The sequence below is a fragment of the Anguilla rostrata genome, chromosome 7, assembly GCF_018555375.3.
Source record: "Anguilla rostrata isolate EN2019 chromosome 7, ASM1855537v3, whole genome shotgun sequence".
Taxonomy (NCBI): Eukaryota; Metazoa; Chordata; class Actinopteri; order Anguilliformes; family Anguillidae; genus Anguilla; species Anguilla rostrata.
The window spans coordinates 16,424,298-16,449,670 of NC_057939.1; the positions used below are offsets into that span (position 1 = coordinate 16,424,298).

The following is a 25,373-nucleotide window of genomic DNA, read 5'->3' on the forward strand; positions in this document are numbered from 1 at the left end:
GCAAGTATTAACCCCAGCTATGCCATTAGCTGGCTACTGTATCACTAGAATTTCAAATTGGTGACACACAATTTACTCATACACAGGAACGGTGTGGGATTTAGTCAGCCGGGGTGTCTCAGGTTAACACTAAGTTAGTCCCAGCCAGTGAAATGGCAGGTGGCCACTGTCTATAGTTGTTTCCAGTGAAAGATATGCCTCTCCTCTGACAGATGCTGGTTTTGTCCTGTAGTACTAGCATAAAACAGGGCACTGCTAGCTGGCAAGCAAGTGCATCAACGTATATGCTTCAGCAGCAGCACTCTGGCTGCACAGGGCTGGGCAGGACAATGGTGAATCTAGAGGCACAATCGGAAATTCAAAGTCACAGGAAAAAAACTTTCGTTGAAAATGTAACCCATGGCAACTCACGCACAGAAATCCACAGATAAAACACTGTTAAACAGAAAGTATAGATGTATCACCAAACAGCTTCTTTAAAAAGCTTTTCCCCAATTGTATTAAACTGTATTGCACTTGTTGGTAACCCTGCACTGGACCATGCAGACCTGTTTGTGGAATTCAAAAAGATCTGAATTTTCTCAACTGGGAAAGTGACCTACTAGCATAAGCATGGAGAAAGGCCCTGTGCTGTTTGCAGTGTTGTTCTGCTATGTGAAACTGAAGTGAAAATAAATGGCAGTTCTGGATTTCAGTTCAGTTTAGCTGACATGCATTTTGTACACTGTATGTATGCTTGGGCCACATGTTTCTACATTTAAATTGTATATCAGGCATTTAAATAAAAAGGAAGTGCTCTTAAAATACACAAAACAGCATTCATTTTTTTATTATATTTGTCATTTTACATTTTCATCCACACTATCAATGGTTCATATTAAAGAACACTCAATTTCTACTTGAACATTAATATATGGAATATACATGGAATATACATATTAAGATACTCCACATTACAGATATTGCACAAATAAACATTGTCATCCAGCTAAACGTGACAACTGAATTTACTATTTGACATTGCAAAAGAGAAATAAAATGGCTCTTGAAAAATAAGGTGAGAACTCTTTAGAAAATTTGCCTCAACTGCATGACATGAAATGGAAGTTAAAATGAAGGGTAACTGGTAAATTGAACCGCTGTTATCCTCTGTTCATTTCACAAATATTTTGTTGGCCACGCAGTCACAACTCACAAACCAAAGCCATAAAAACAGCTACTCAAAGCCAGTGGTACTGGGGATCGTTGTTCCTCAGACATCAACATGATCTGGTCACAGATCCAGTTAATTATATAATGCAAAAGACTGACCACACAGAGTCACAGTCACTGCTACAGAGAGTCATCACTAATGCTCTGTTAAATCAGTACTAATGTTACCGTCTCAGACAGACACACAAACGTTACGAAAGGTAAGTCCCACACAGCATTGCCACCACTGAGAGGAGAAGCCAGACTGACCTATGGCAGCTTCATTCGTACCGCCTCATAACCTGTGTACTGAGAGGGAAAACATGAAAGACCCGGGACATCCGCACAGTGAGCACACCTCTCAAAGTCAACGCGGTGAAGTGCGGGAAAACGCCCCCATTCTTTTACTTCTACTCCTGTAACAATTCCTGGCGGCGAGGCCGGGGACAGCAGCGCCGCTGAATAAGCCTCTCAGATGAATGAGAGATGAGAAGGAGAGATGAGATGATAAGAGATGAGAGCGAGAGCCCGAGATGGAGGGACGATCTCCATGCTCCATTAGAGCCGCGCAGACTTCCCACGAAGCTCAGCGGGAGCCCTAATAATGACACCCGCACTGGCGCTGCAGATAAAACACCCCAATTCTCCGCTAAAATAGTCCCCCCGGTTCCCGGCGCCAATATCCCCCCGTAGCCGTTCTGCTCTCTCAATATGCCTGGGCGGAATCCTATCTAAGGCATCTACTTAAAGTTTACATGTGTTTTGTACTTTAAACGGTTTACGGTACAAAGCCTGCAGGATGCTCAGTTCCATCTCCCGGCGAATGGATTTGGCAGCTCTCTCACAACAATGTTTAAGAGCACATGTTTATGCACAAGGTCTCCACATCAACAGAAGTGCTCAGATTACAGAGCTGGAAGGATAAGCCTTATTTCAGAGGGAGCATGGGAACTGCTGTAGTATAGTTATTTTCAGTCTTTTTTTTTTTTGCCTCCCGCAGTTTTCCGCTTGCGTTCCACCTGCGGACAGGTCCATCTGTAAACGCCACGGCAACGCTGTCTCTGATCTCACAGCCGCAAACACAGGGCCCTCTCACTAAAAACTACAGTTTCATTTTTCTCTGTCTCCTCTTTAAAAAGAACTGTATCCCAGTATTTGCCAATGTGTTACATCAAACTGAATGCTTTTGTCAGGAGACCTGGAGCAACTGACTCGCGTTTAATGAATAACTCAAGGCTACCCAGCTTTGAGCAAAGAGCTTCCACACTTTTGAAAACTATAGTACTCTTTGGTCTACCGATACTGCATGCTTCTCTCCACAATGCAACAGTTTCCTGGGAAAATAATTTCTAGACTGTAGGGAAGAAGCCCTCAGACTCAATTTCAAGTATGTCTGAGTAAGGTAAGGTACCAAAGGCCACAGCAGATGGCTGACAGTGTTATTGGCGATTCAGTCCTTCCTGTAAAGCACACCTACAGAGTGACAGATACCTTCAGATGGAAACAGAGTTCCTGTAGTGGCATTTTCTGCTCTGCTGCAGCCAATCAGGGCCTGAATACATGGCTGCTCTCCGCCCTGCTGCCCACACTGCCCACACTGCCCGCCCCCTCTCGAGTATAAGGGTGGAGGTCCGGTGCTAGAAAGGGCAGAAGGGGCCGCTGGGGAGAGAGGGACACCCCCTCAGATCTCTGCTCCCCTGCTGGGCTCACCACAGCCACCAGAACCTGCCGGTGACAGTGAGACAAAGAACCACTCCCAGCCAGAGGCACTGAGGAGGAAGACGAGGGACAGGAGCCAGCTGGACGCCAGCCATGGTGCGAGCCAAGCACCATATATAAACCAGTTATACTCCAATACCCTCCTACATGTTCCATACAATCACTTTGCAGACTGTCACTTGTGCATGCAATGTGTGGTTAGCATTCTGGCAAAACAAAAAATGGATGCTATGCATCACCCAGGCAGGTGCCACAAATTGGAAGTGCTTCAGGTGAGTTTCCCCAATATGTGAAAGCCAATCGATAATTGCAATTCATTATTAATGGATTAATGGATTGATTCTTATTCAATGAAAATCTATTTGCATGTACTTGCGCATGTACAGCATGCTATGCCAAAACACATTATCTCCCACCTCCTGTTTGCCTGAAGGCAATGAGTCTGACCTATGATCGCTCTTTAGCCAATAGGACTTGCATCTGACCTCTAATCTCTCACCGGCTGCAAGACCTCTGATCTCCTGCTTGCAGTGAAGGACTTGTTTGTTTTCATTTGCAGCTGCAGACCTTTTCCCCTACTGATGTAGCAGGCTCGTACACCTCTCTCTCTCTCTCCCTCTTTCTGTCAGTCTCTGTCTCTCTCATTCCCCCCCCCCCTCTCTCTCTGTGCCAGGGAGCCCATACTGGTACACAGATGGTTAAGCCCACCCAGCGCTGTGCAGGAGGAGTGGGGGAGGGGAGGGGATGCAGATGGCAGAGAGGGCATTGTCCTTCGGACTGCGCATAGGAACAATGCCACCACCGTGTTGCATGCTTCCCACAGCATTACACACAGGCCTGGCATCTGCCTGGCATCCCTTCCTACTCCAGCCCAGTGGACTGGTCAACACGTATCTCAGCCGTCTGATTCTGCCCCTTCCTATGCCCACTTCCCACTAAGGATAGTAAATGCCCCCTCTTTTACTCCTAATTTATTCATCCTGCAGTGAATAGGCTTTTGTGTTCTTAGCACGCAAGTCACCTAGCGCTGCTCTCACAAAACAGCTAGAAAAGTGAGCCCCCCCAGGTCTAATATGTACCACAGAACCTCTTATTCCCAGTTGTGATAATATAGCTATATTTCATCATCTACAAATTGCAGGGTTGAAGGGCTGTCTTCAAATATCCCATTGAAGGAAACAATGTAAATGTAGAACTTTGAGAGATTCAAAAAAAATCAGTAGAGAACTGTATTTTCTTCAATGTGAACTTTAGTCTCAACCATTCGAAATTTAAATATTTGTTTCTGACAAAGCTTGTCGTATTGTCATAGTAACCATCCTCATGACGATGGTTATGATCATCATCGCCATCACTGATGGCATTGTCATCCTCATCATTCACACAAGAATAATGACTTATTGACAAAACGCAACTATATTAATGGTTCCATCTGAATACAATGCTACTGCTGGCACAGTGTGCACTATACGGTCCCATTGTTGCTAAAGCCCTCCCCCACCCTGTCAGTTCACATCAGAGTCGGCCCCAGGGTTTGGGGGGGTTCTGAGGGGGGCCCTGTTTACAGCCAAATCAGACACATACACAGTCTTTTTCACCAGCATGACCCTGCCTCCAACCAGGAATCCAGTATTCAGTCCTATACAGCACAGTCTGAAAGGGATCATTTAGCCCTGTGCAGAAGTCTAGTGGTTGTGCACATTGACAAAATACTTTTTTTTATTGCACTTTGTGTATAGCTAGGGAAAACACATGAAAGTTCCAAATGGCTGAAAAGCAGATGGTTTTAAAAACATTATTTTCAAGAATGCCCCTGTCACCAGAGAATTTCACTTTTTTTGCATTTACATCCCGTTTGCATTGTGCCCTGAAACTAGCATCTCCAAATTGGTTTTAAAATGATAACATAACACTTTATGACCCTGAAATGCTGAATTGAGTCCGATCCAATTGCAGAATTGGTTTCAGGGTCATAATATGAGTACTTGTACAAGATTAAAATAAAAAAAATATATACTGACTTACAGTATTGCATGCCACCCCTGTACATGCTAATTTGAACACATCATAACAGAGATCATCAAGGCCTGGAAAGCACAGACTAACAGAGATAATCCAGTCCTTTACAGTGCATTCTAATATTTTTCACTGTAGAACTGGAACCAAGCTAGCTGGCTTGGTTCAATTTGGTAGAGGACGGTTGTAATGGAACATAAACTAGCTTTCTGAGCTCAGTTCATGATCTATACTGATGCCGGCCTACTTAAAAGCAAACTGTGAATTGCCAAGCTGAGTAACTACTTTGGTGGCTACTGCACGTTGTTGCTGTCAGCGCTAAAAATTGAGGAACTAACAACAGAAGAAGCCACAAACACTTGATTACTGGATTAGGTTTGCTTTAAAACAAAAGAAAAAACATTCATCTCAAAATAATAAAACCAATTCATGTTCTGATATTGTTATCACCTAGCATGATTTCCTTCTCCTTCTGTGTTGGAGAAATTAGCAAGACTGTGCCCAACAGGACTTTGGAAATGTGTCGGACATCATTAGCTACACTTCTGGTTTCAGGCAATGCAATTGAAAATGAGCACTGCAAACCCACTCTATACCCAGCTTGAGCCAACCCAGTTCCAACTCAACAGTAGAAAATAGACTGAATGGATACTCATCACACCCATAAAATACTACAACTACAGACATTCTTTAAATTTATGCCCTAAAAGAATGATGCAGTAATAACAGTCATGATTTTTGTCATTGGACGTACTGTTTGAATTAACTAGTGAGGCTACTCATGAGAGTTTGGCTCAGCATACTGAGAATACTGTCAGTGCTGGAGGGTGCCGTGGTCCACCCCTGGAGTACAGAGCCATTCAGGAAGATGCTCTGTCACAACACCAGAACATCAAAAATTCGCAATGCTCTTATCAGCCACAGTACGGGAGGTGGCCAAATCGCACGCATCACTGTCATGCGTGAAGTCTATGAACTGAGTCGGCATTGTCATTCACATTTGTTTACCAGTGTCATTCTGTGTACTACTGACTTGTCTATGCCTGGGTTTGGACTCAGCTACGAAATACAACAGAAAAACTGCAGCGCAGACATACTTTTAAAAAATATTTATTTTCCAAAGAATAAAGCATGAGTCGATACAATATGAATATAATTTTCCCCTTGCACGTTCACTGAGGGTAGGCCACAGTGACTGTGCCTCAAATGGTCGACTAGTTCTCTAGATAGTGGATTAACCTAGTTAGTCCACTATACAGGGAACTTGTGGACCATTTGAGACACAGCCAGTAACTCCACTACCCCTGCCCTCTGCAGCAGCACATGAGTCCCTGTGACTAAAAAACATTCCTATGCCAGACATTTAGGTGTAGGCTACAAACTATAATATACTGTAAGAAATCAATTCACTGTATATTCATTAGCAAGAGACAAAGAATCATGTGTCCTGAGAATGACAACTTTTACTTCCTGCTTTTTCTTACCAAACTATTACTATATTTGAATTATGATACAAATAGTAGATTCAACACAACTAACTGTATAGTGAAGTCAGTACACCCCTAATCTACATTATAATACCACAGGCAGTGCAGAGCCCTGAAGAGTCGGCATACAGCACAGTGGTAATGGTAGATTTGTGCGCTATAGTTAAATGCGTGCATAAATGAATTAATAAAAAGCATGGCTGGATTAATGAGTATCTTTTCCCCCGTTAGTTGAAATGAGAAGAACAGGTGCGTATGCAAGGCACATGTTAGGGTTTGGAAGGCAACTGCTGTCAAAAGTAAAATTGTGCAAGCTTTTCTGAATGCTGTGTATCAAGATGCTGCTTTTCTGGCACCAGTGAAACTTAGAGAGAAAAAAGGAGTAAGTTTTTGGCACAAGGCTCATCTTTGAAGGGATTTGGACAGAGATTACATGTTAAATTAGAGTGTCCCATCAGCTCTTCACTTTGACTAAACATTAAACACAACAGGAAATTCTACACAAAGATAAGTATCAGTGAGAAGCCTTTCTTTTGCCCAAGATACCACCAATTCTTAACACGCAAGTAAAACTTGAATTTAAACTGTTTATTCCTCTGAAAATAGTCATTTCAAGAGCTTTTTTGTTTTGGTGATTATCAAATGATCATTTTAACCACTTTCTAAACATAAAACTGCAACCATACACAGCCCCTATAGCAGAGACAGAGGGACAGAAATGTGCGTGTGTGCGTGTGTGTGTGTGCGCGTGTGTACACGTGTGATTGTGTGGCCGGTGTTATATACTGTACAGTGAGGCAGATGTCTACAGTGACCACAATACTGTGTGGATCTCCCCACAGTGCAGAGTGAACACCAGATGTAGAGACCTTGTTTTCTGCTCCAACCCAACCTCAGAGTCCTAAAAACAAGGAGTCATGTGATATTGAAGCGGATGCATTTAGGACAAAAAGAACAAAGGCTTTTTAAAATCTGAACCCACTCAGTCGAGTCCCAGTTCAGTCCTGTGCTGTGTGAATCACAGTTCACTTGAGTCCGGTAGTGTAACAGAATCATTGTACACTTCTGTCCCCTGTTGTAGTCACAGAACATTTCTGACATCTCATAGAGTCATATCACACTGTTTTCTGTTTTAGAGGCAAAGCGCAACACTTCTGTCTCCTGTCATACAGTCACAACACAGTCCTGTCCTCTATTTTAGTTAGGACACACTCTTGTCCTGTGGTGGCACAGCATAGTCATGGCTGACCTGCAGAGCCACAGCATATTCTTGTCCTGTAGATTCATACCACACCCCTGCCCTCTGCAGTAAGAGACTCACAGTATCTGCCCTGTACTGCCAGAGAGCCACAGCTTAGTGGCTGCTTCATTGTGTCTCTCTCCCTTTGGATACAGACGTGGTGGCCATGGGGAGAGCAGACTGTATTATTATTATTAAGTGCTTCCCGGATCAGGGGGGGTTGGAAGTGAGCCTTCCAGCTCTATGTGACGAGGTCAAAGGTCACCACCCTGACAACCTCTGAGCTTCTGCTCTTTGATCCGCAGATCCTGCGAGACACCTCCCTCACGGCCCTGCTACATTAGGGAAGGCTGGACAGAGGGGCAGAGGAAGACAGGGCTCCAGATGAAGAGAGAGTGAGAAGGGGAAAGCGAAGGGACAGGAGGATGGGGGTAGGGGTGGGGGTGAGGGCGAGGGGGAATGGGGTGGGGGGGGCAGTTAAAAAGAATTCAGTATTGTTACGGAGGGAAACCACGTTCTGTTGATCTGAACTGATCCAAGGAAACAAAAATGCATTGTTCTCCGCAGATGGAAGCGAGTGTCGCCAAGGTAACCAGATTAATCTCCCCTTTCTCTGCCTCCTCTCGTGTGGAGCGGGAATCGGTGGGCTCTTTTCAGAGAAAAGCCAGCCTCAAAGCCGGGCTCTAACCAGCCTCCTAATTAGCTGCAATTACAATGAAGACAACATGATGAGATAATAGAAATTTGCAAAATAATGACATACCACGGCAAAATATTCCTCCTCCTAAGCAGCATGTTTTCTCTGGGCCCAATGCGCCGAGTCCTTCTAAAGCAGAGCTGGAGGAATGGTGCTGTATTGTCTGTCACAGACCACCATTGTCTCCCTCCTGTTTCCCTCAATCAGCTGCCCATTGTCTGCGATCTTAAATAAAAATGACTCAAATACACAGGCCACATAATGATCCCGCTCACGCTAATGCATACAGAGCGGTTCTGCGCAGAGCTTACATCAAACAGAGCCCCCACCCCTCCCGCCCTGCACACCCCCCCCCCCCCCTTTATACATGGCCCTGATGGACTGGCAGGGCCTAATACAGAGCAAAGGTAATTTACAACACAATTAAGAACGGGTGGGGGGGGTCTCCAATCACACATTATGCCATGGGCCTCCTATACACACAGGAAAAGTGAGAGAGGCAGAAGAACTGAAACGTGACATACAGAGTTTGTTTTCATCTGATGAGACCAAATTAAACAGCATGCAGAGTGTTAGGAAACATGCTTTTTTATCACATCAAACAAGACCAGGGGTGGGAGAAGAAGGGAGAGACGACAGAGAAGAGTAAGGGATGGAGAAGGAGAGGGCGAGAGAGGGAAAGAGGGAGGGAGAATCTAGGAGAGGAGAGGCTAGAGGAAGAGATGTGGATAAAGGTCCCATTTACGGAGGAGTGAATTCACCTAATTCCACAGTGCTGGCACAGTTCTGCCTGAGAGACTAGTTCACAATGAGCAGTGCTGTTTAACATTAAAAACCATGTTATAAATTTCCCCCTATACATCCAATATTAAATATACATTTAATATGATAAATCATCCCAAACATGCCCTCATCTGTCGAACATTTAAAATCCTGTCTCAAACATATGCTCGGTTTCATATGTTTAAAAAACATACAGCAATTACCCTGCATGACCATGGGTTAAATTCTCAGCCATGAGACCTTCTGTACTGGGATCCCATCTCCATTTGTAACATTCTGCTTTCCCCCATCTGAAGGTCAAAAAATCCAAAATGGGGGTGGACTGCGCAATCTCATTTGACAAAAAACCTCAGCTAACTCAAACATGCCCCCTATCTGCCTAATACTAAAACCTAGCGGAATAAAAATTCACCCAGTATCTGTCTAGTATTACAAAAATCCCAAGTGCATGTATTTTACCTGTATTAGTATTGTAACAGTAAAAACCAGAGTCAAATAAACCTGTTTTACATCTAAACTTTAAAAAAATCCTGCATTGAACCTACTCCCAATCGCCAAATGTAAAATCTAAAACACATTCTTTATCTGCCCAACAGTAACAAGCCTGTTTAAAACAACACAATCTTAAATTGTGTGGGCCCTGCTGCCAGTCAGTAAATCACCAGAGTGACAGCCCTCTGAAGGAGTAAAAGGCAGAGGAAACAGCAGACAAGTGATATCTTCTTTAATCTCTTTATAAATGACCTGCAACCACAAGATCTGAGTCCTTTCATCAGACGCACTGTAGCTGTGGTATCATTTACTTTTGATGTCTTCTGTCTCAGCCTTTAACATTCATTAAGAAAAAACACTCATTAAACTGGAGTTAAATGGTTGTTTTGACAATGGCCTCCTATGATGACTGCCTTACCATAAATCTCCCCTCAGTGTTGTGGAAGCCTTTCTTCCAGCATTTACAATTATGAGGAATACAGTGATGGTTCACTCATCACCTGCCCTAAACATAATCACCACATGCAGAGAATTCTGAAGTTTCTTTTTTTGTCTCATTCTTATGGTTTATTCTGGTTTAATAATATATATACACTAGTGTGGCCCTGTTTGTTCCAGCACAGCCCTTTAAGCACAAGTATGGAGCACAGAGCGGAAATGCACATATACCTACCGGTCTTCAGGTTCAGCAGTCTTCATTTTTCTACAGCTCGCCTGTTGCTGTATGACACTGCAAATACAAATAAAAAATAATATTATAAATAGGTTAATGTATGAGAGAGGCACATACTGGACAAATGGGGTCTATCATGTATGAAATATAATAACAAACCAGCAGTGAAGGATAAGATCAACTTCATTATGATAACCTCCAAAGAGAGAGCTTTTATCAGCTTCACAGTGAGAGATGATAAATTCAACTGTGAGACATGATAAACTCCTAAGAGACAGATATGATAAAACACAACTTTGGGACATGATAATCTCCACTATGATAAACATCTCAGTATGAGATTCAGTAAACTCCACTTTGGGATGTGATAAACTGGTCAGTGAGAGCTATGATAAACTTAACTTTGGGACATCATAACCTCCATTATGATTAATTTAATTAAGAGAAACCAACTGTAAGATGTCAGACCAGAAATGTGATATGAGTGATATGATACATACTACATAAAAAGATACAGTAAAAAACAAAATTTTAGAAATTTCATAAACCCCATAATTAAAGTATGCCACGTCATTGGAAGAAACACTGGACCGGCAACCAAGGCCACTGTATTCACATCCAGACCACCATAACCATTACAGTGGACACGTCAATGCTTCTCTGCGGAGAAATCACCTAGATCTTTATCTATGCTTCATTGTGGAGAAATGACCCATATGTGATTAGCAGATATTGACAGACGACCTCATTAAGGAGCAGCTTCATTTGATACCATTTGCTTTGTTTGCGTGGGAATATAAAGGAAGTTGGTGCTAATTATCATAATTAAGGCTGCTGATTTTTCACTTGCACATGGTAAAGGATGGTTTTAATTAGCACACGGATATGTAACAGATTTCCAGCCTGCACTCTGTTCACTCCATGGTAAAGCAGAAGAAACATCTTGTGATATTTGTGCGGTGCCTATGGTTGAGTGTGTATGCGAGTGTGTGAGAGAATATTTCGAGACAATGGGGTTCAGTAGCCGAGTCATTAGGGGGTAAGGAGACGGGTGCTGGATAACAAAGGCTATTGTGTCTCGGGCAGGAATGCTGGAAGGTGGGGTTTAAATCAACAACCAGGACCCTTCTTTTGCTCAGCCCCTGCAGCCTGTCGCTGCCACAGTAACCCCCCACTGGAATTAGCATGCTCCACCCACACTCTGCACTTCAAGGAAGAAAACAATTAAAGTGAACCTGGGGGTAACTCTCCCCCATTGGTCCTCCAGGGAGGGGACGCAGCATATAATATGGAACAGACCGCGCCATGACTCTGCCTTAATTAGAACAGACACAAACAGTGGGGCGGTGAATTAGTACTGTAACCACGCATTACCCTGATTCATTCAGACCTCATACTGGATTAATAACTCCTGAGACAGTACAAAAGAAGACTGTGGCACAGCCCCTGGGCCCATGTACAGGTCAAAGGGAAAAGGAAGAATCACAGATCAACCAAGCCTCCATTTTAACTTTATTAGCCTTGTCTAACACCACCATGCTTCTTGAACACATTTCCAACAGACATACTTACCCCAGCAGAGTTAGTAAATACACCTACTCACCACATTACATTCATTAAGCACACCCACTCATCCAAGAGTCACTAAAGACAGCAACTCACCCAAGCAGAGTCACTAAACATACCTACTCATCTAAATGCCCTTCCTAAGAGCAAAGACACCCCATTGCAATTACTAAACACCTACTCATCCCAGTGCAGTCACTAAAGCTTATGAAACTAAACACTCTACACATGGAGGAGGGGTGGAGATAAACCCCCCTAAAAAGGGGGTGGAGACAGGCTCTCTGTCTAGAAAGGGGGGTGAAATTGGATACTCAACGTAAGAAGAAGGGATGGAGTTAGACACTCTACATAAGGAGGAGGAATGGAGTTAGACACTCTATATTAAGAGGAGGGATGGAGTTAGACACTGTATGGAGGGAGGGGGATGGAGTTAGACACTCTACATTAGGAGGAGGGATGGAAGTCACTCCTCCTAATGTAGGGAGATAGAGGCTCATGACTGTGATGCACTAATTGGATTTATGTAATGCACTAATAGGAAAATGTATTTCAACTCTATGGTTCTGCCTTAATCAGCAGGTCCTTCACATAATGTACCACGTCACCAAGTAACAGAAGTTCATCTGACCTACAGGCAAAAAGGGGATAAAACTACACACTAGCAAAATTTGACAACAGAAAGCAACCCACACATGAACTTCACTGGTCCAAATATCCAGAAAATACAACAAAAACACTCATCCTACTCCTCAGTAGACCTTAATGTCTGCAGCCATTGCATCTTGAGTGGATCACCACTTATTAAACATTGAATGGGCCACATCTTCATTGAGGACACTTTCAGTGAGCTAAATTTTATGGACAACACTGTTTTCTTCCTTATAGACTCGTTGTTACCAGTCAACAAAATATAGGGGTTAGGTTTAATTGATTTCCTCTTTCAAACATGTTTTTCCTCTGTAGAAATCTTTTTTCTTTGGCAAAGCAGTAGAGTGGCTGGTTGTTCTTTGTTTTCCTTCTTTTTTGGTTTGGTGGAAAGTGCATTAGCTTCCAAACAGAGTAACGGGTTCGATTCAAAATCAATACCACTCACCTCTCCACAAGCCTCTCCACTTTGTGGCAAGAAAGGCTGGGGAAGTAATGTGTTTGTAAACAGCACCATAGCAACTGCTGCCACCCTGACACAAGAGAAACCATCACAAAGACCCGCTACGCCCTCCACACAGTAGCATTCTGCATCTCATGTTCCACATTTTTAAAAAGCAGAGGAGCCTCAGTAACAACCTTGAGACAGTTTATTTCAGATTCATTATCAAGGCAGATTTGAGGAGCTTCAGATTCAACTCAAAGAAACTACAAATCATCAGTGTTGTGGCAGATACTACATAAACATACTGTATGTGCATACTTCACAGTCTGATGAGCAATGTCATGTGTACGTTGTGTTAAGCTTTGTTAGTAAATTTTTGGATGGTCTCCTTAATTATGTCACTTTGAAATGACGTATGGGCTTTTTCATGTCACTCAGCCCTTTGGTTGTTTTGCAGAGAAAATGTAAATAAAATACTGGCATTTTCTTTTTGCAAGCAAAAAGTCCCATGGTGCTTTTATATCACACTTCTCCTACATTGGTGACCCCATAGCTCTCTTGGATGGTTCCAGAGACGTTAACCAAAATGGAGGTGAATGCAGTTTCTCCGAAATTACCAGAGTTTTGGGAACAACAGGCTGCCATCTGGTGTGCCCAGACTGAAGCTCAGTTTGCCCTCCAGGACATTTCCTCAAGAGTATTCTTGTGGATCCTCTGACCATGACAAAGATGGGACACTAAGCGCACATCTCCTGGAGACTTTTGGACTATCTGAATCTGAGCACGCCTGTTAGTTTCTCTCCCTACCCAGCCTGGGTCACTCCAAGCCCTCAGAACCAATGGACCATATGTTACCTCTCCTGGGAAATCATATTCTATGTTTCCTTTTTAGAGAGCTGTTCATGCAGCCACTGCCAGCACAGGTACAATCTGCTTTGGGTAATTCAACCATTAAGGATTTTCATGCCGACAAATACTCCTTGGCTACCTAGCAGTGCTGTGTAGCCATGCGGAGCCCCACTCACGTCAAACTAGCCTCCTGGCATGTACTATTACTGCACACAGTTTGGCATCATGGCTAGGAAGTGCCATCCCCATGCAGCTTTCTGGTGGTGGGAAACATGAAGACTGGTGCTTATTAGCCACCATGGGCACTGACTATTCGGGAAACTTGTTATTAATTACAGACACTGACTCTGGGAGGTATTTCCTTTGGGACACAGGCACTCAGGTGAGTGTCCTGCATGCATCAACCATAGACATACAAGGAGGTTGCCACAGCCCCGCCCTTGTGGCTGTGAAAGGCAGTTCCATCTGTACTTTCGGGAACCAGAGTGTGGCGCTGTGTTTTGGTGGACAACGTTTTGCTTGGGACTTTGTTATGGCAAGTGTCCACCCTCTTCTTGGTGACGTCTTCTGTGCTAATTATTTCCTGGGAGACAAGAAGTACCACCGGCTCATCAATGCTGAAACCTTCAGTTCACTCCTATGTTCACTCAGTGGTTCCGACACGACTAGGTTGTGGAGCACACTCTCTGATGAGTTTTGCTGCCTCCTGGCCAGATTCCTGGATCTCACCAAATCCACTTTCCCATCTACCACCACCCCTAAGGATGTCCCAAAAACTGCAGTGAACACCCCGTTTGGAATTTTCAAATTTCTCCGCTTGAAATTCGGCCACATAGGCATGCCTAATGGTAATGGACACGGCATTACGGAACCTGCCATTCGTGTTTGTGTACTTGGATGACATTCTCGTCACCAGTGCCTCCAGGTCAGAGCATGTGTCCCATCCCAAAACTCTGTTTGAATGCCTCAGCGAACAGAGCCTGATCATCAATCCAGGCAAGTGCCCGTTCGGGCTGTCCACAATTGATTTCCTCAGGCACCGCATCACAAGCCACAGAGCCGTGCCACTGCCAGCGAAAGTGGAGGCTATTAAGTCATTTGCGCATTCCCTCACTGTGAAGGCCCAGCAGGAGTTTTGTAGCACTTCCATGTTACACATGTACCTCCATCCAGCACTTGTATTGCTATCTTGATGTTGTAGCTTGCTGTCTTGCCTCCTTGTTTGACTTAACATTACTCTCTGACCTAGTCTATGCTTACTGTGTGAACCGGAAACTTTTACATAATGAGTACTGTACCTTATCGGACCTGTGTTTTGTTGTTGTTGCAATGACCTTTGGTATGCACTTATTATACACCACTTTGGATAAAAGCATCAGAAAATTCTTCAGGGTGCACGCATGGATGTGTCACTGACTACCGTCCACAGAAGACTTCATAAACAGAGGCAACACTGCAGAATGCAAACCACTAGGTAGCTGAAAAACTGGTAATAGCTTGCTAAGAGGTACCTACAAGAGTCTGCAGAGTTCTGGGTCTTGTGGACAGATGAGACCAAGATTCACATATCAGAGCGATGGCAAGAGCAAAAGGTGGGGGCCAAATGGAACTACCTAAGATCCAAGGCACCCTCCTCATCTGTGAAGCATGGTGGTGGGGGTGTTATGGTCTGGGCATGTATGGCTGCCACAGGTACAGGCTCACATGTCTTCATTGATGATGTAACTGCTGATAGCAGCTGCAGAATTAATTCTGAAGTGTTTATAGAAGCAAGTTCTGTACATCTGCTCAAGTTCAAGCAAATGCCCCCAAAATTGTTGGATAGTGCTTCGTCCTACAGCAAGACAATGATCCCAAGCAAACTGCTGAAGCAACAATGAAGTTTTTCAAAGCCAAAAACTGGAAAATTCTTGACAGGCCAAGTCATTCACCTGATGTGCATCCAATTGAACATGCGTTTCATATGTTGAAGAGAAAAATTAAGGCAACTAGCCCCCGAAACAAGCAGGAGCTTAAGATGGCTGCAGTACAGGACTAGCAGAATATTGCCAGAGAAGATACTCAGCACCTGGTGTTGTCTATAGTTCACAGACTTTAAGCAGTCATTGCACGCAAAGGATATGCAACAGAGTACTAAACATGACCAGTATTATTTGCATAACATTAATATGTCCAAAGTATTATGGTGCCCTGAAAAGGGGCTATGTATAAAAAATACTGTAATTTCTACATGGTGAAAAGAAGATGTATAAGAATGCACTTTGATAAAAGCAGAGAATTTGTATGTTAACCACATGCGAATTGAGTACAAATCTAAAATTGTGGACAACAGAGCCAAATCAAGAAAAAATATGTCTGTTTCAAACATTATGGAGCTTACTGTATATATATATATTTTTAGTATAGACAAAAGCCATATCAGAGTGGGCTGAGGAAAGTGGAATGGATATGTTATGGGCTACAGTTCAGAATTCTAAAACTGCAAAAACAAGCCATAAAAATTCCAGAGACATGCATGAACTCCTCCCAGCCCCCCAGTCCACGGGCCCTCTCCTTCTTTGTTACAAAGAGTTCCATTCAGCCCTGAGTGACTTCTCTTACCAGGCTGGGGCACACTTAATGCACAATAGCCCTGTGGAAACAAAGGGCAGACTATTAGGTTAGAGGAAGAGGGGGGGAGTAAGGCAGTCCATTCTCACTAGCCACACATCTGGTGACCATGTGTGGCAAGTGCTAATGAAGGCCTTCCTGAATAATCCACAATTAGTTCCGAATGCCGCTGGATCTCTCACTGGACGTGTAGTAGGAACAGGGGAAACACCATTGAGCACAGTCCCTTCATGTCCAACTTTCCAACAATCCCTGCAGAGCTGTTAAAACACCTCCCTAACAATCTCCTCAGCGCTGTAAATGACTCTCCAACAGCGTCTTCAGACCTGTAAAAATCCTCTCTCCAATGATCTCTACACAAAACAGCTCTCTGTCATTTAGAGCGCTGACCACTGTTTCAGAGATACAAAGCATCTCTTCAATAATATCTACAGCACAGAAAAATGGCTTTTCAATTATCTCTACAGTACTGTTAAATTCTATCCTATAATCCTGATACAGTACAGCGCTGTATCAAAACCCTCCAATAGCCTCTGCAAATCTGTTGTTCCGTGTACTGCCTTATGTTACTTTGATCTGCAGTGGCCTTTAGTGTCTCTATGACAACAATAACGCAAGTTGGGAACCATGGTTTTATTAGGTCAAGGATGCATGCTGGGACCATGTAAGACCACAGAGGAGGGATGGTTGTAGGAGAAAAGGCGAGATAAAAATGGTTGAAAACACTCAATTTACTGTCATTCAACTCTCAAGAACTGCAGAGAGGAAAACCAGAGGAGGAAATCAATAGAAGAAAACTCGAATCTTCGATCTCTCTCTCTCTCTCTCTCTCTCTCACACACACACACACACACACACTCTCTCTCTCTCACACACACACATACACACTCTCTCTCTCTCTCTCTCTCTCTCTCTCTCTCTCTCTCTTTCCCTCTCTCTCTCCCCAGTCTGAAGGACCATCAGCAAAACTCAGGTTTGGGAAGCAGTGACTCATTGGAACTTCCTCCGGCAGGAGTAATCAGCGCTTGGACACTATTTTCATGCTCTGTGCTGCCCACCCCCTCCCTTTTTGTGCTGGACTCATTGCACTAGCCGGCTAAGTCCTGCACTATGCAGGAAGCGATTTATGTGATCTGGAGCATTGGGATTTTTCCTCCCCGACTGCTGTTTGTTAAGTGTGTTTCTAACAAGGTCAATACAGCCAGGGACTGGTAGGTATGTGTGACTGACACACACATTCTTCACCTACAGTACCAGATCAGCCTAAAAGTAGACAACAGACACTGCCTCTTGCTGTCCATTCACAGGAACTGAATGCAAGCTAATGGGATGGGTCCAGCTGTCAGTGGGAAGAGGAGGCAATCTTCAGATGGATGGGATGGATACTCAGAGCTACTCATGGCAGAGTGGAGAGGACTGTGGAATAGACACATGAAGAAGCTTACGGTAGTGTGGAGAAGAAGACAGTGGCTGTTCAAGGCAACCTGAAGCATTTCAGGAAAGATAATGCTTAACTGTACGGCAGTATGATCGGGAGAGCTCAGACTGACAGGAAAGGATGTGAAAAACACCCACGCCCACAGAACTGACCGCTGTTTTACTTCACAATGGTGAAGGGCAGATAACCAATGATATCAGAAGGAAATTTAGCATGAGAAAAGCCACAATAACCATCAGTTCTTTAATTTAAAAACCTCTTTCCAGTGACTGTGAGGGCAATTTAAATCACAAAGGATTATAAAGTGGGAGCCCAACTAGGTCCTCTGCACAGAATGTCTGGATTCTCTAACAGGTCTCAGTAATGACACTAGACAGAGACATTCACAGACTGGCTATCGCGATGATCCTTAATTCACCGAATAGCTGCCAATACAGCAAACATTTCTGATAAACAATATTCATCAGGATCACAGTGTCATATACCAGCTCAGTTGCCAACAGTGGCTTACCCAGAGCAATATCAAGAAGTTGAGAATTACTGAGGTCAGGAAACCTAGCCCATCCTGGGTTGGTTTGGGGGCATGTGCACACCCAAAAAAAATAGATTTCCCTAATCTAAATTGGTCCACTTTAAGATTATTTGACAGAAAAAATTGGATGATGATCACTTTGGACCCATCTATGTCAAGTGGGAATTATATAGGAGAATCAGGTTTAATGATTATCTATGGAGCCTCCATAGTAGGTCTGTTAAAATAAACAATTATAATTTGAATACACTGATGTGTGCAGCAAATTGTTTTATTCAAAGCATCTGGAGTTGGAGACTGGCAAAGATGCATGTGCAGATCACAGACGCCAGCAACAAGCGAGTGAAGAGAAATTAATGTATTCAACAGTTGAGGTAACCGTTAGAGGCAAAAACAAAAAAAACGTGTCTGAGCATGTATACTGGTTTTAAACCGGGAATAAATCAACTGGGCACAACTGACTCTGCCTATGGACACAACCAACCTTGAGGACGACGTCAGTTGTTCCTTTGACCTCATTCTGAAGTCAAAATGTGTCTTTCACGTTATCAAAAAGTTAATAGACAGTATCAAGTTGTTAATTTGAAAATGTTGAGCAAGCAGTATCTTAGCAATCGTGCATAAGATGAAATGGGCCACAACTGACCCCGGTCACCCCTAAACTTCAAAATACACTGACGTAGTGTGCATACTGACAAAGTTGCAAATCCAAGACAGATATTAACATTTTCCACATAACCCCTCTCCCGCCATCACCTACCCCTCCAACTCCTAGCTGTCCAGATGATGAACATTAGATCAATGCATTTCATTGTGTGGAATTGATGTTCCTAAAGGTGCAGTACGTTCAAACAAATGAGCAAAAGCTATTTTCTGAAAAAAAAAAATGTTCTACCCCCTCCCCTCAGCTCAGTGCAATCATATCTCATTCACAGGTACAAAATAAAACACATAACATCATCATTTAAGGTAAGGGGCACAACAATAAACAATGACATAGCTATAGTTTTTATTTACAACTATAGGCTATAGCAAGCATGATATATTTGGCAAAAATGAGTTTGATGCAGTAATGCTGGCTAGGTAGCAGTTGAGTTAGCATTAATTAGTTTGCATAACAAAGCTAAAAGGCAAGAAAGTTAGAGGTACTGCACAGCCAAACTTTATTTTGAATTACATATTATTTTTTCTATAGCACATTTCACCCATAACATTTGTCGATGCAGCTTCTGCAAGTAACTAAGTTACCTAGCTACTTGACAATTTATTTCCGTTTCACTAACTGACGTTAAATAATTTTGAAGCCCTTCAAATCTCTCACCAATGAAAAGCCAAACCAATGTTCACTCATCTTGTCTTTTTTCTTGGTTCAAAAGTGTTCTAAAACAACCTTACATACCACACCTTTAACAATTCTCCCCGCATTCAACAACAATTCAAGCCACTTCACTACAAGAGTAATAGTCTCTCATGATTTCATGAATGGCCGGTAGCTTTGTGGCTATCACCACTGTCAATGTATGCTACATTAGCATCAATTAGCCTATCACCTCTATAAAGTCTGACTAAAAAGTGGTTTGTGTTACGGTCAACTACACATAGACAGTTACGTTTGGCTACCGACTACAGAAAACTAGACACAAAGTAGCTATATTGATAGCTGATCTCTGGAGATGAATAGCATTAATCTGGTTAAACAAGCAGCCAATTTTTTTATAATGTGAGAGATCTCTCACCTACATCATGCTTCACTTGGCTTCAGATAAGCAGTCTGATTTAGAACTCCCGCTGTGCAACAAAGTCGTCCCAAGAGTCACTGCATCATCTTTGCTGAGCGGGAGACAGGTCTGCTTCACCACACACACACACACACACACACACACACAGACATACAGAGATGAAATGACGGTGATCAGGCGAGCAAGCAGTAATCTTGGTTTACTAAATCTTTGCTAAATCTTACCGAAGAGAAGTCATTTTATGTACAGTAGTTCACCACTTTCATTCAGTGTTACACTAAATCATTATGAAAAGAAAAACAACTCAGACTCAGAAATATGAGGTCATGACCTCAGTGTCCTCAATGGTAGATACTGGCATGGGGTCACCATCACTTATATCAGACAACCGTCATGTCCATCATTGCCCTGAGCAAGTTAACATAAAGAAATGTTCCATTATCCTGAATGAATTATTTTAGGAATACTGCAGCATTATTCTGAATATACGTACTAAAGCATTAACCCACAGGAGTAACTGAAAGGGTACTGCTGAATTAACTCATGTTGCACGAGGGAAATTGTAATATTATGCTAAGGGAGTAATTGTAGAGTACCTCTAAGGGGCTTACTGTAGAAATACTGCAGCATTACCTGAAATAGGTTTTGAAATTTAGTTAACATCGGTATATAATGACTGACTGCATAAATATAGAACAAATCGTTTTGGTTCTGTCTTCAATGTGTGTTGCATTTGTGTACTATTACACTGTAAGACACAAGATGAATCCTCACATGAACACACAAACAGACACCTAGTATAGCTCCTTAGCCTCTAGAACAGTTCAACATAGTCTTGCAGACATTTACTTTTTGGCATTTACAGTGATTTAAGCAACCTAAACCAATTACAAGCCTTGTTTTTTCATTATTACACTACACTGTGCTGGGCCATGGTGGCAAAGCATGAACTTAACACCCACCTGAGAAGATAAACCAAGCAGCCAAGACCTGGCTTTGCTTTTGAAGCTCACTTCCTGGTTTTGTTGAGAGATGTTGCTCACTAGCGCCAGTGTGGTTGGCTCCAGTATAGGTCTTTAAGCCACCACTTTCAATGTAAGTCAATGGTACCATTATGATCAAAATACAAACTCAATAATATTTTCACACAAGAACACACAGTTGCAAAGGGTGTTTTTTCATTGTCTTTTGGGTGGGCTCTCACACGCTTCATAATGGCTGTCAATCACTCATGGAATTCATGACAATTTAAGCATCCACTCTTTTCTCTACCTCATAGCCTCTGCCTCAAATTGGTACAACATAGTGGCAAGAAAACTGCACAGTTTAAAAAGGCTTTTCACAAGGCAGTGGAAATTTAGTGGGTGATGTCACAGTCACTCTGTCCATATGTTTTCTACAATCTATGGGATAAACCAAAAGACCATTTTAGCTACTGCCAAAAAACTTAACTTTTGAGCATTTCCTGATCAATTTCTCTTGCTCATACATGCTGAGACAGAGATTGCCACATCTCCACCAGGCCTTGGGTGAGAACAGATTCACATTTTGGAATTTAAATATCAAACAGGTATTACCAAACACAGCACAGTTAAAGTGATCTACACATCACACATTAGCCACAATGATGTGTCAAAACAATACAAAGTAACCTTGAACAGTGAAAGCCAGCATTTGTATTGGAGGAAGTATTATAAGGGCCATTAAGTGTGATTAATTGAGGTTTAATTTACTGAAGAAAAAAAACCTAATGGAGCCTTTCCTTATGTCTTCAATCTTCATTACATCATAACCATCTTTGGTGTTCATGAAAAGGAAGGGTAAAAAACAACATTAAGAGGCAAAAAGAAATCACACTGGCTTTAGAGAAGAGTTCAGCCCTCTTCTAAAGATGTTATGTTTTTATATTGATCTTACATTTTCAATAGAGCCACTTTTCTTTTTCATTCTTTCATGATTCAACATTTTTATAACTCCTAATATGTAAAAGCACATTTGCTTGGATAGACTCTGAAACGTTAAAGCATAATATTGTCTCTGAAAACTAAGGCATGTGTGAAATGAGATGTAGGTATTGTGACAGTCTCAAAGATCCGAACCGACAACTGACTGAGTAGGGCAGGTGGAACACGAATTAACTCAACAACCTATCTGTTCACCTGCTAACAAAGGTCAGGTTTGACTCCACATTTGCCTTTTGGGAGACATTGGGAGAACAACTTGCAAGACATTTACATTCCTCACATCTATAACTTCAATGGACAACATTCACATGTCTGACTGACTCTCTTCAATTTAATATTGCAGGATGTATTCAAATGACATAAATAATAGCATACTTAGTTTAATAAAATCTTGATTTAAAAACATTTAAAACACCTGACTAAGCACTTTGATAAGAATGCAGACCAGTGGGAGTGCTGAAAGGCTTATTCAAAAGTTCACATATGAATGATAAATATCAAACAGATTACCTCACAGTCATACACATTAAGTACTTGCCAGATGTTTCAAATGACAATAGACTTAGTTATAGACTTATTTCAAGAACATCTACAAACCCGACTACCTTGATAATGTGTAAGCGCTGTCTGAGTTGTGAAGCTGTAAGTTCAGTTACATGATCGTAAGAACCTAAATGAATTATCTATACACATTCAAGTAGTTTCAGAACATGTTTCCAAATGCAATAGGACCTTATGGTTATGAGCTTATTTCAATGAAATGCGGTACAAACCCAGAAGTACCATGTGTAATTCCATATTTATCAAAATCAAGAGCATTAAACCAAAACGTGTAAAAATCATGGAACTACTGTCAAAGATAGAAATAAGAGAATTCTTATTCTTCCTGTTTGATATAAAGGAGAACAAAACCAAGCAGTTTTGAAAGGGGATTTATCGTTCCAAGACATATATGGATGTAACAGAAAAAAGGAATGTTCTAATGAGATCCCAATTGATTTGGGATGGTCCTGTTGGTGGTAATTTTAAATGTTTTAAATTTTGTAGAAAATTATAACATCCCATTTAAAAATTAAGGCTGCAGTAACTCGAGCAACTATTTATATCTAGAAGTTGAAATTCTGTGAAAAGGAGTAGGGATATCAGTTGTGTATCAGAGGGCACTTCTCTGCTTATAATACATAATCCTTCAGAGATACTGTTTATCAAAGTCTATAGCAGCAGACACACATACATGTTACCATTACCATAGCAGAGTGGTCGAGAGAGGAAGAGAAGATCATGAGAAATTACTTTAAAGGTGGGTTGGGTTGAGGGAGTTAACCAAATATCAGTAAAAAAGGGGGGTTTTAAACAATAAAAAGTGGAAGAGGATAAAGCATCAGTGTGGACTATTATGTGTAAACAGTTATAATGGAATCAAATTCTTCTTCACCAAGATGTTCATACTGGTGGAGTTTTCCCAAAAGAGTGTTTCAGTTGAAGACAATGCAGCAATGCAAAAGTTCAGAAAAAGCATTAAGCTAAGTCCAGTATCAAAACAAGTAGTTACAGAGAACAAACTCAGGCCTTGTCATTCACTGCAAGAACAGTACTAGGGAGGTCAAATCAATGCTCAATCATTCATTCTAACAAGAAGCTAGCTAATGAGATGTATCAATCACTGTCCTCCATATTCACCTAAAAATTGAAAATAAATACAGTCATGGCTCCATCTCTTGGGTCTGCAGAGGCCATGATCAGCAGCTGAGCATTAACTCCCTGTTATCCTGTCCCTACATCTCAAGAATAGCCATCACAATATTTCTTCTTAAAGGGAGATGTCTAAAAAATGGTTCCACAGCCTTTTCTTTGTCTGGTATTAGGTCTTCTAGAACACTTGGAGACAAAGGTTTACTGGCTTTACCTCCCATTGCTATCTATCACAATAGACAGGAATGCACTTCTGACATTTAGCAAAATACAGAACTGGAAGTTCAAACAAACATTTTTCTCTTCACGTTTGCATGGAAGGGAGATGTAACATAAAAAATATAATAGCTGATTCTGCACTGCACCTGGTTTCCTGAAAAAAAATGAATCTTGGGAAATCCAGCTTCTTTGCCTTATTTCAAGCCTCATTTTCAATAGAATTAGCAAGCCACTGTACAGTGAGTAATTTAAGGTTATAAGAAACAGGATGCGTAATGGCCATTGGTAACCTACTACTGCCTAGCTTAATGACTGCTTGCTAACTACCTTGCACTCAGTAGTTCAAGTTCATCCATTTTCTAGCTCCACTCCATTGATTGCTGTACTGCATGAATCCTCTTTTCAGTCCCATGAAATCAGTATCTATTGCATCCCTTCTGCAGAAACATATTGTGATATACTGCAACTGCAGATAATATGAGGGCAATCAAAATATATTTTCAAACAAGGCAATTTATTTCCATTATTGATGAAAAATAAATGTTGTGCTTATATTTTGATATATGCCAATTAGAACAAAGCAACAATAATTTCTATTTCTATATAATTCAACACATTCCTCAATAAAAATGTCAATATATTGTATATCTCAAGTAGTAGTTTATGTCACAAATAAGTCTTCTGTATCATCAATATTTGTAATTACTGTACATGTAGAAAAGATTGTCTGAATGCAACTACACATTATTCCATTGTCACAAAAATGGTCAAATACAAATGCTAAAATATTAGATCTCAGTATATGGGAAAATATTTTCTTATATAAGCAATAATTCAGCATAAGATAATCAAAAAATATATATTTTTAAGTTTAAAAACTGCACTAGATACAATGTAAGGCAATATCTAAAAATGTGAGAACCGCCAGGGACAATGGTCTCCAGTTATGACAAGTATGTGCCGTCAGAATTTGTTTCCTTTTTAAGAGGACTGTACCCATGTGTATGTAAATTTGTTTAAGCAATATTTCCCAAAAAAAAAAACAACAAAAAAAATAACATTTAATATATGCACGCATAATGCTGTACTTTCTTTCATTGAACCACAAAAGTGTTTATGGTGGATTATGAACAATTCAGGGGCCCTGATCATGTACAGGATTTCACAGTATCTGCCTGACCTCCACAATGAACAATACAGCAGTAAACTAACATTTTCCCTGGACTCACAGACATAAGGATCTGTGCATGAGTGTTTATCTGACTGAAAACTTAAATACCAGACTAACTCCAAAGATTTACACCACAAATGCATGGTTTATACCAGCCATGTCCATATGATCTATCCAGTATACTACATTTTACAAGAGAGATAAA

The 25,373-nt window shown here is 41.7% G+C and overlaps 1 protein-coding gene across 5 annotated transcripts in view; it reads right to left on the bottom strand.

Moving 5' to 3' along the window:
- sox5 (SRY-box transcription factor 5) overlaps positions 1-25,373 on the bottom strand; it is a 174,345-nt gene that overhangs the window by 84,470 nt on the left and 64,502 nt on the right. For all 5 annotated transcript variants that reach the window (XR_010331213.1, XM_064343195.1, XM_064343194.1 and 2 more), the window contains exon 2: positions 10,299-10,355. Coding sequence is in view for 4 of the 5 variants with exons in the window: in XM_064343195.1 (XP_064199265.1) it covers positions 10,299-10,355 (57 nt within the window). In the remaining variant the exon portion in view is untranslated. The remainder of the gene's footprint in view (positions 1-10,298; positions 10,356-25,373) is intronic.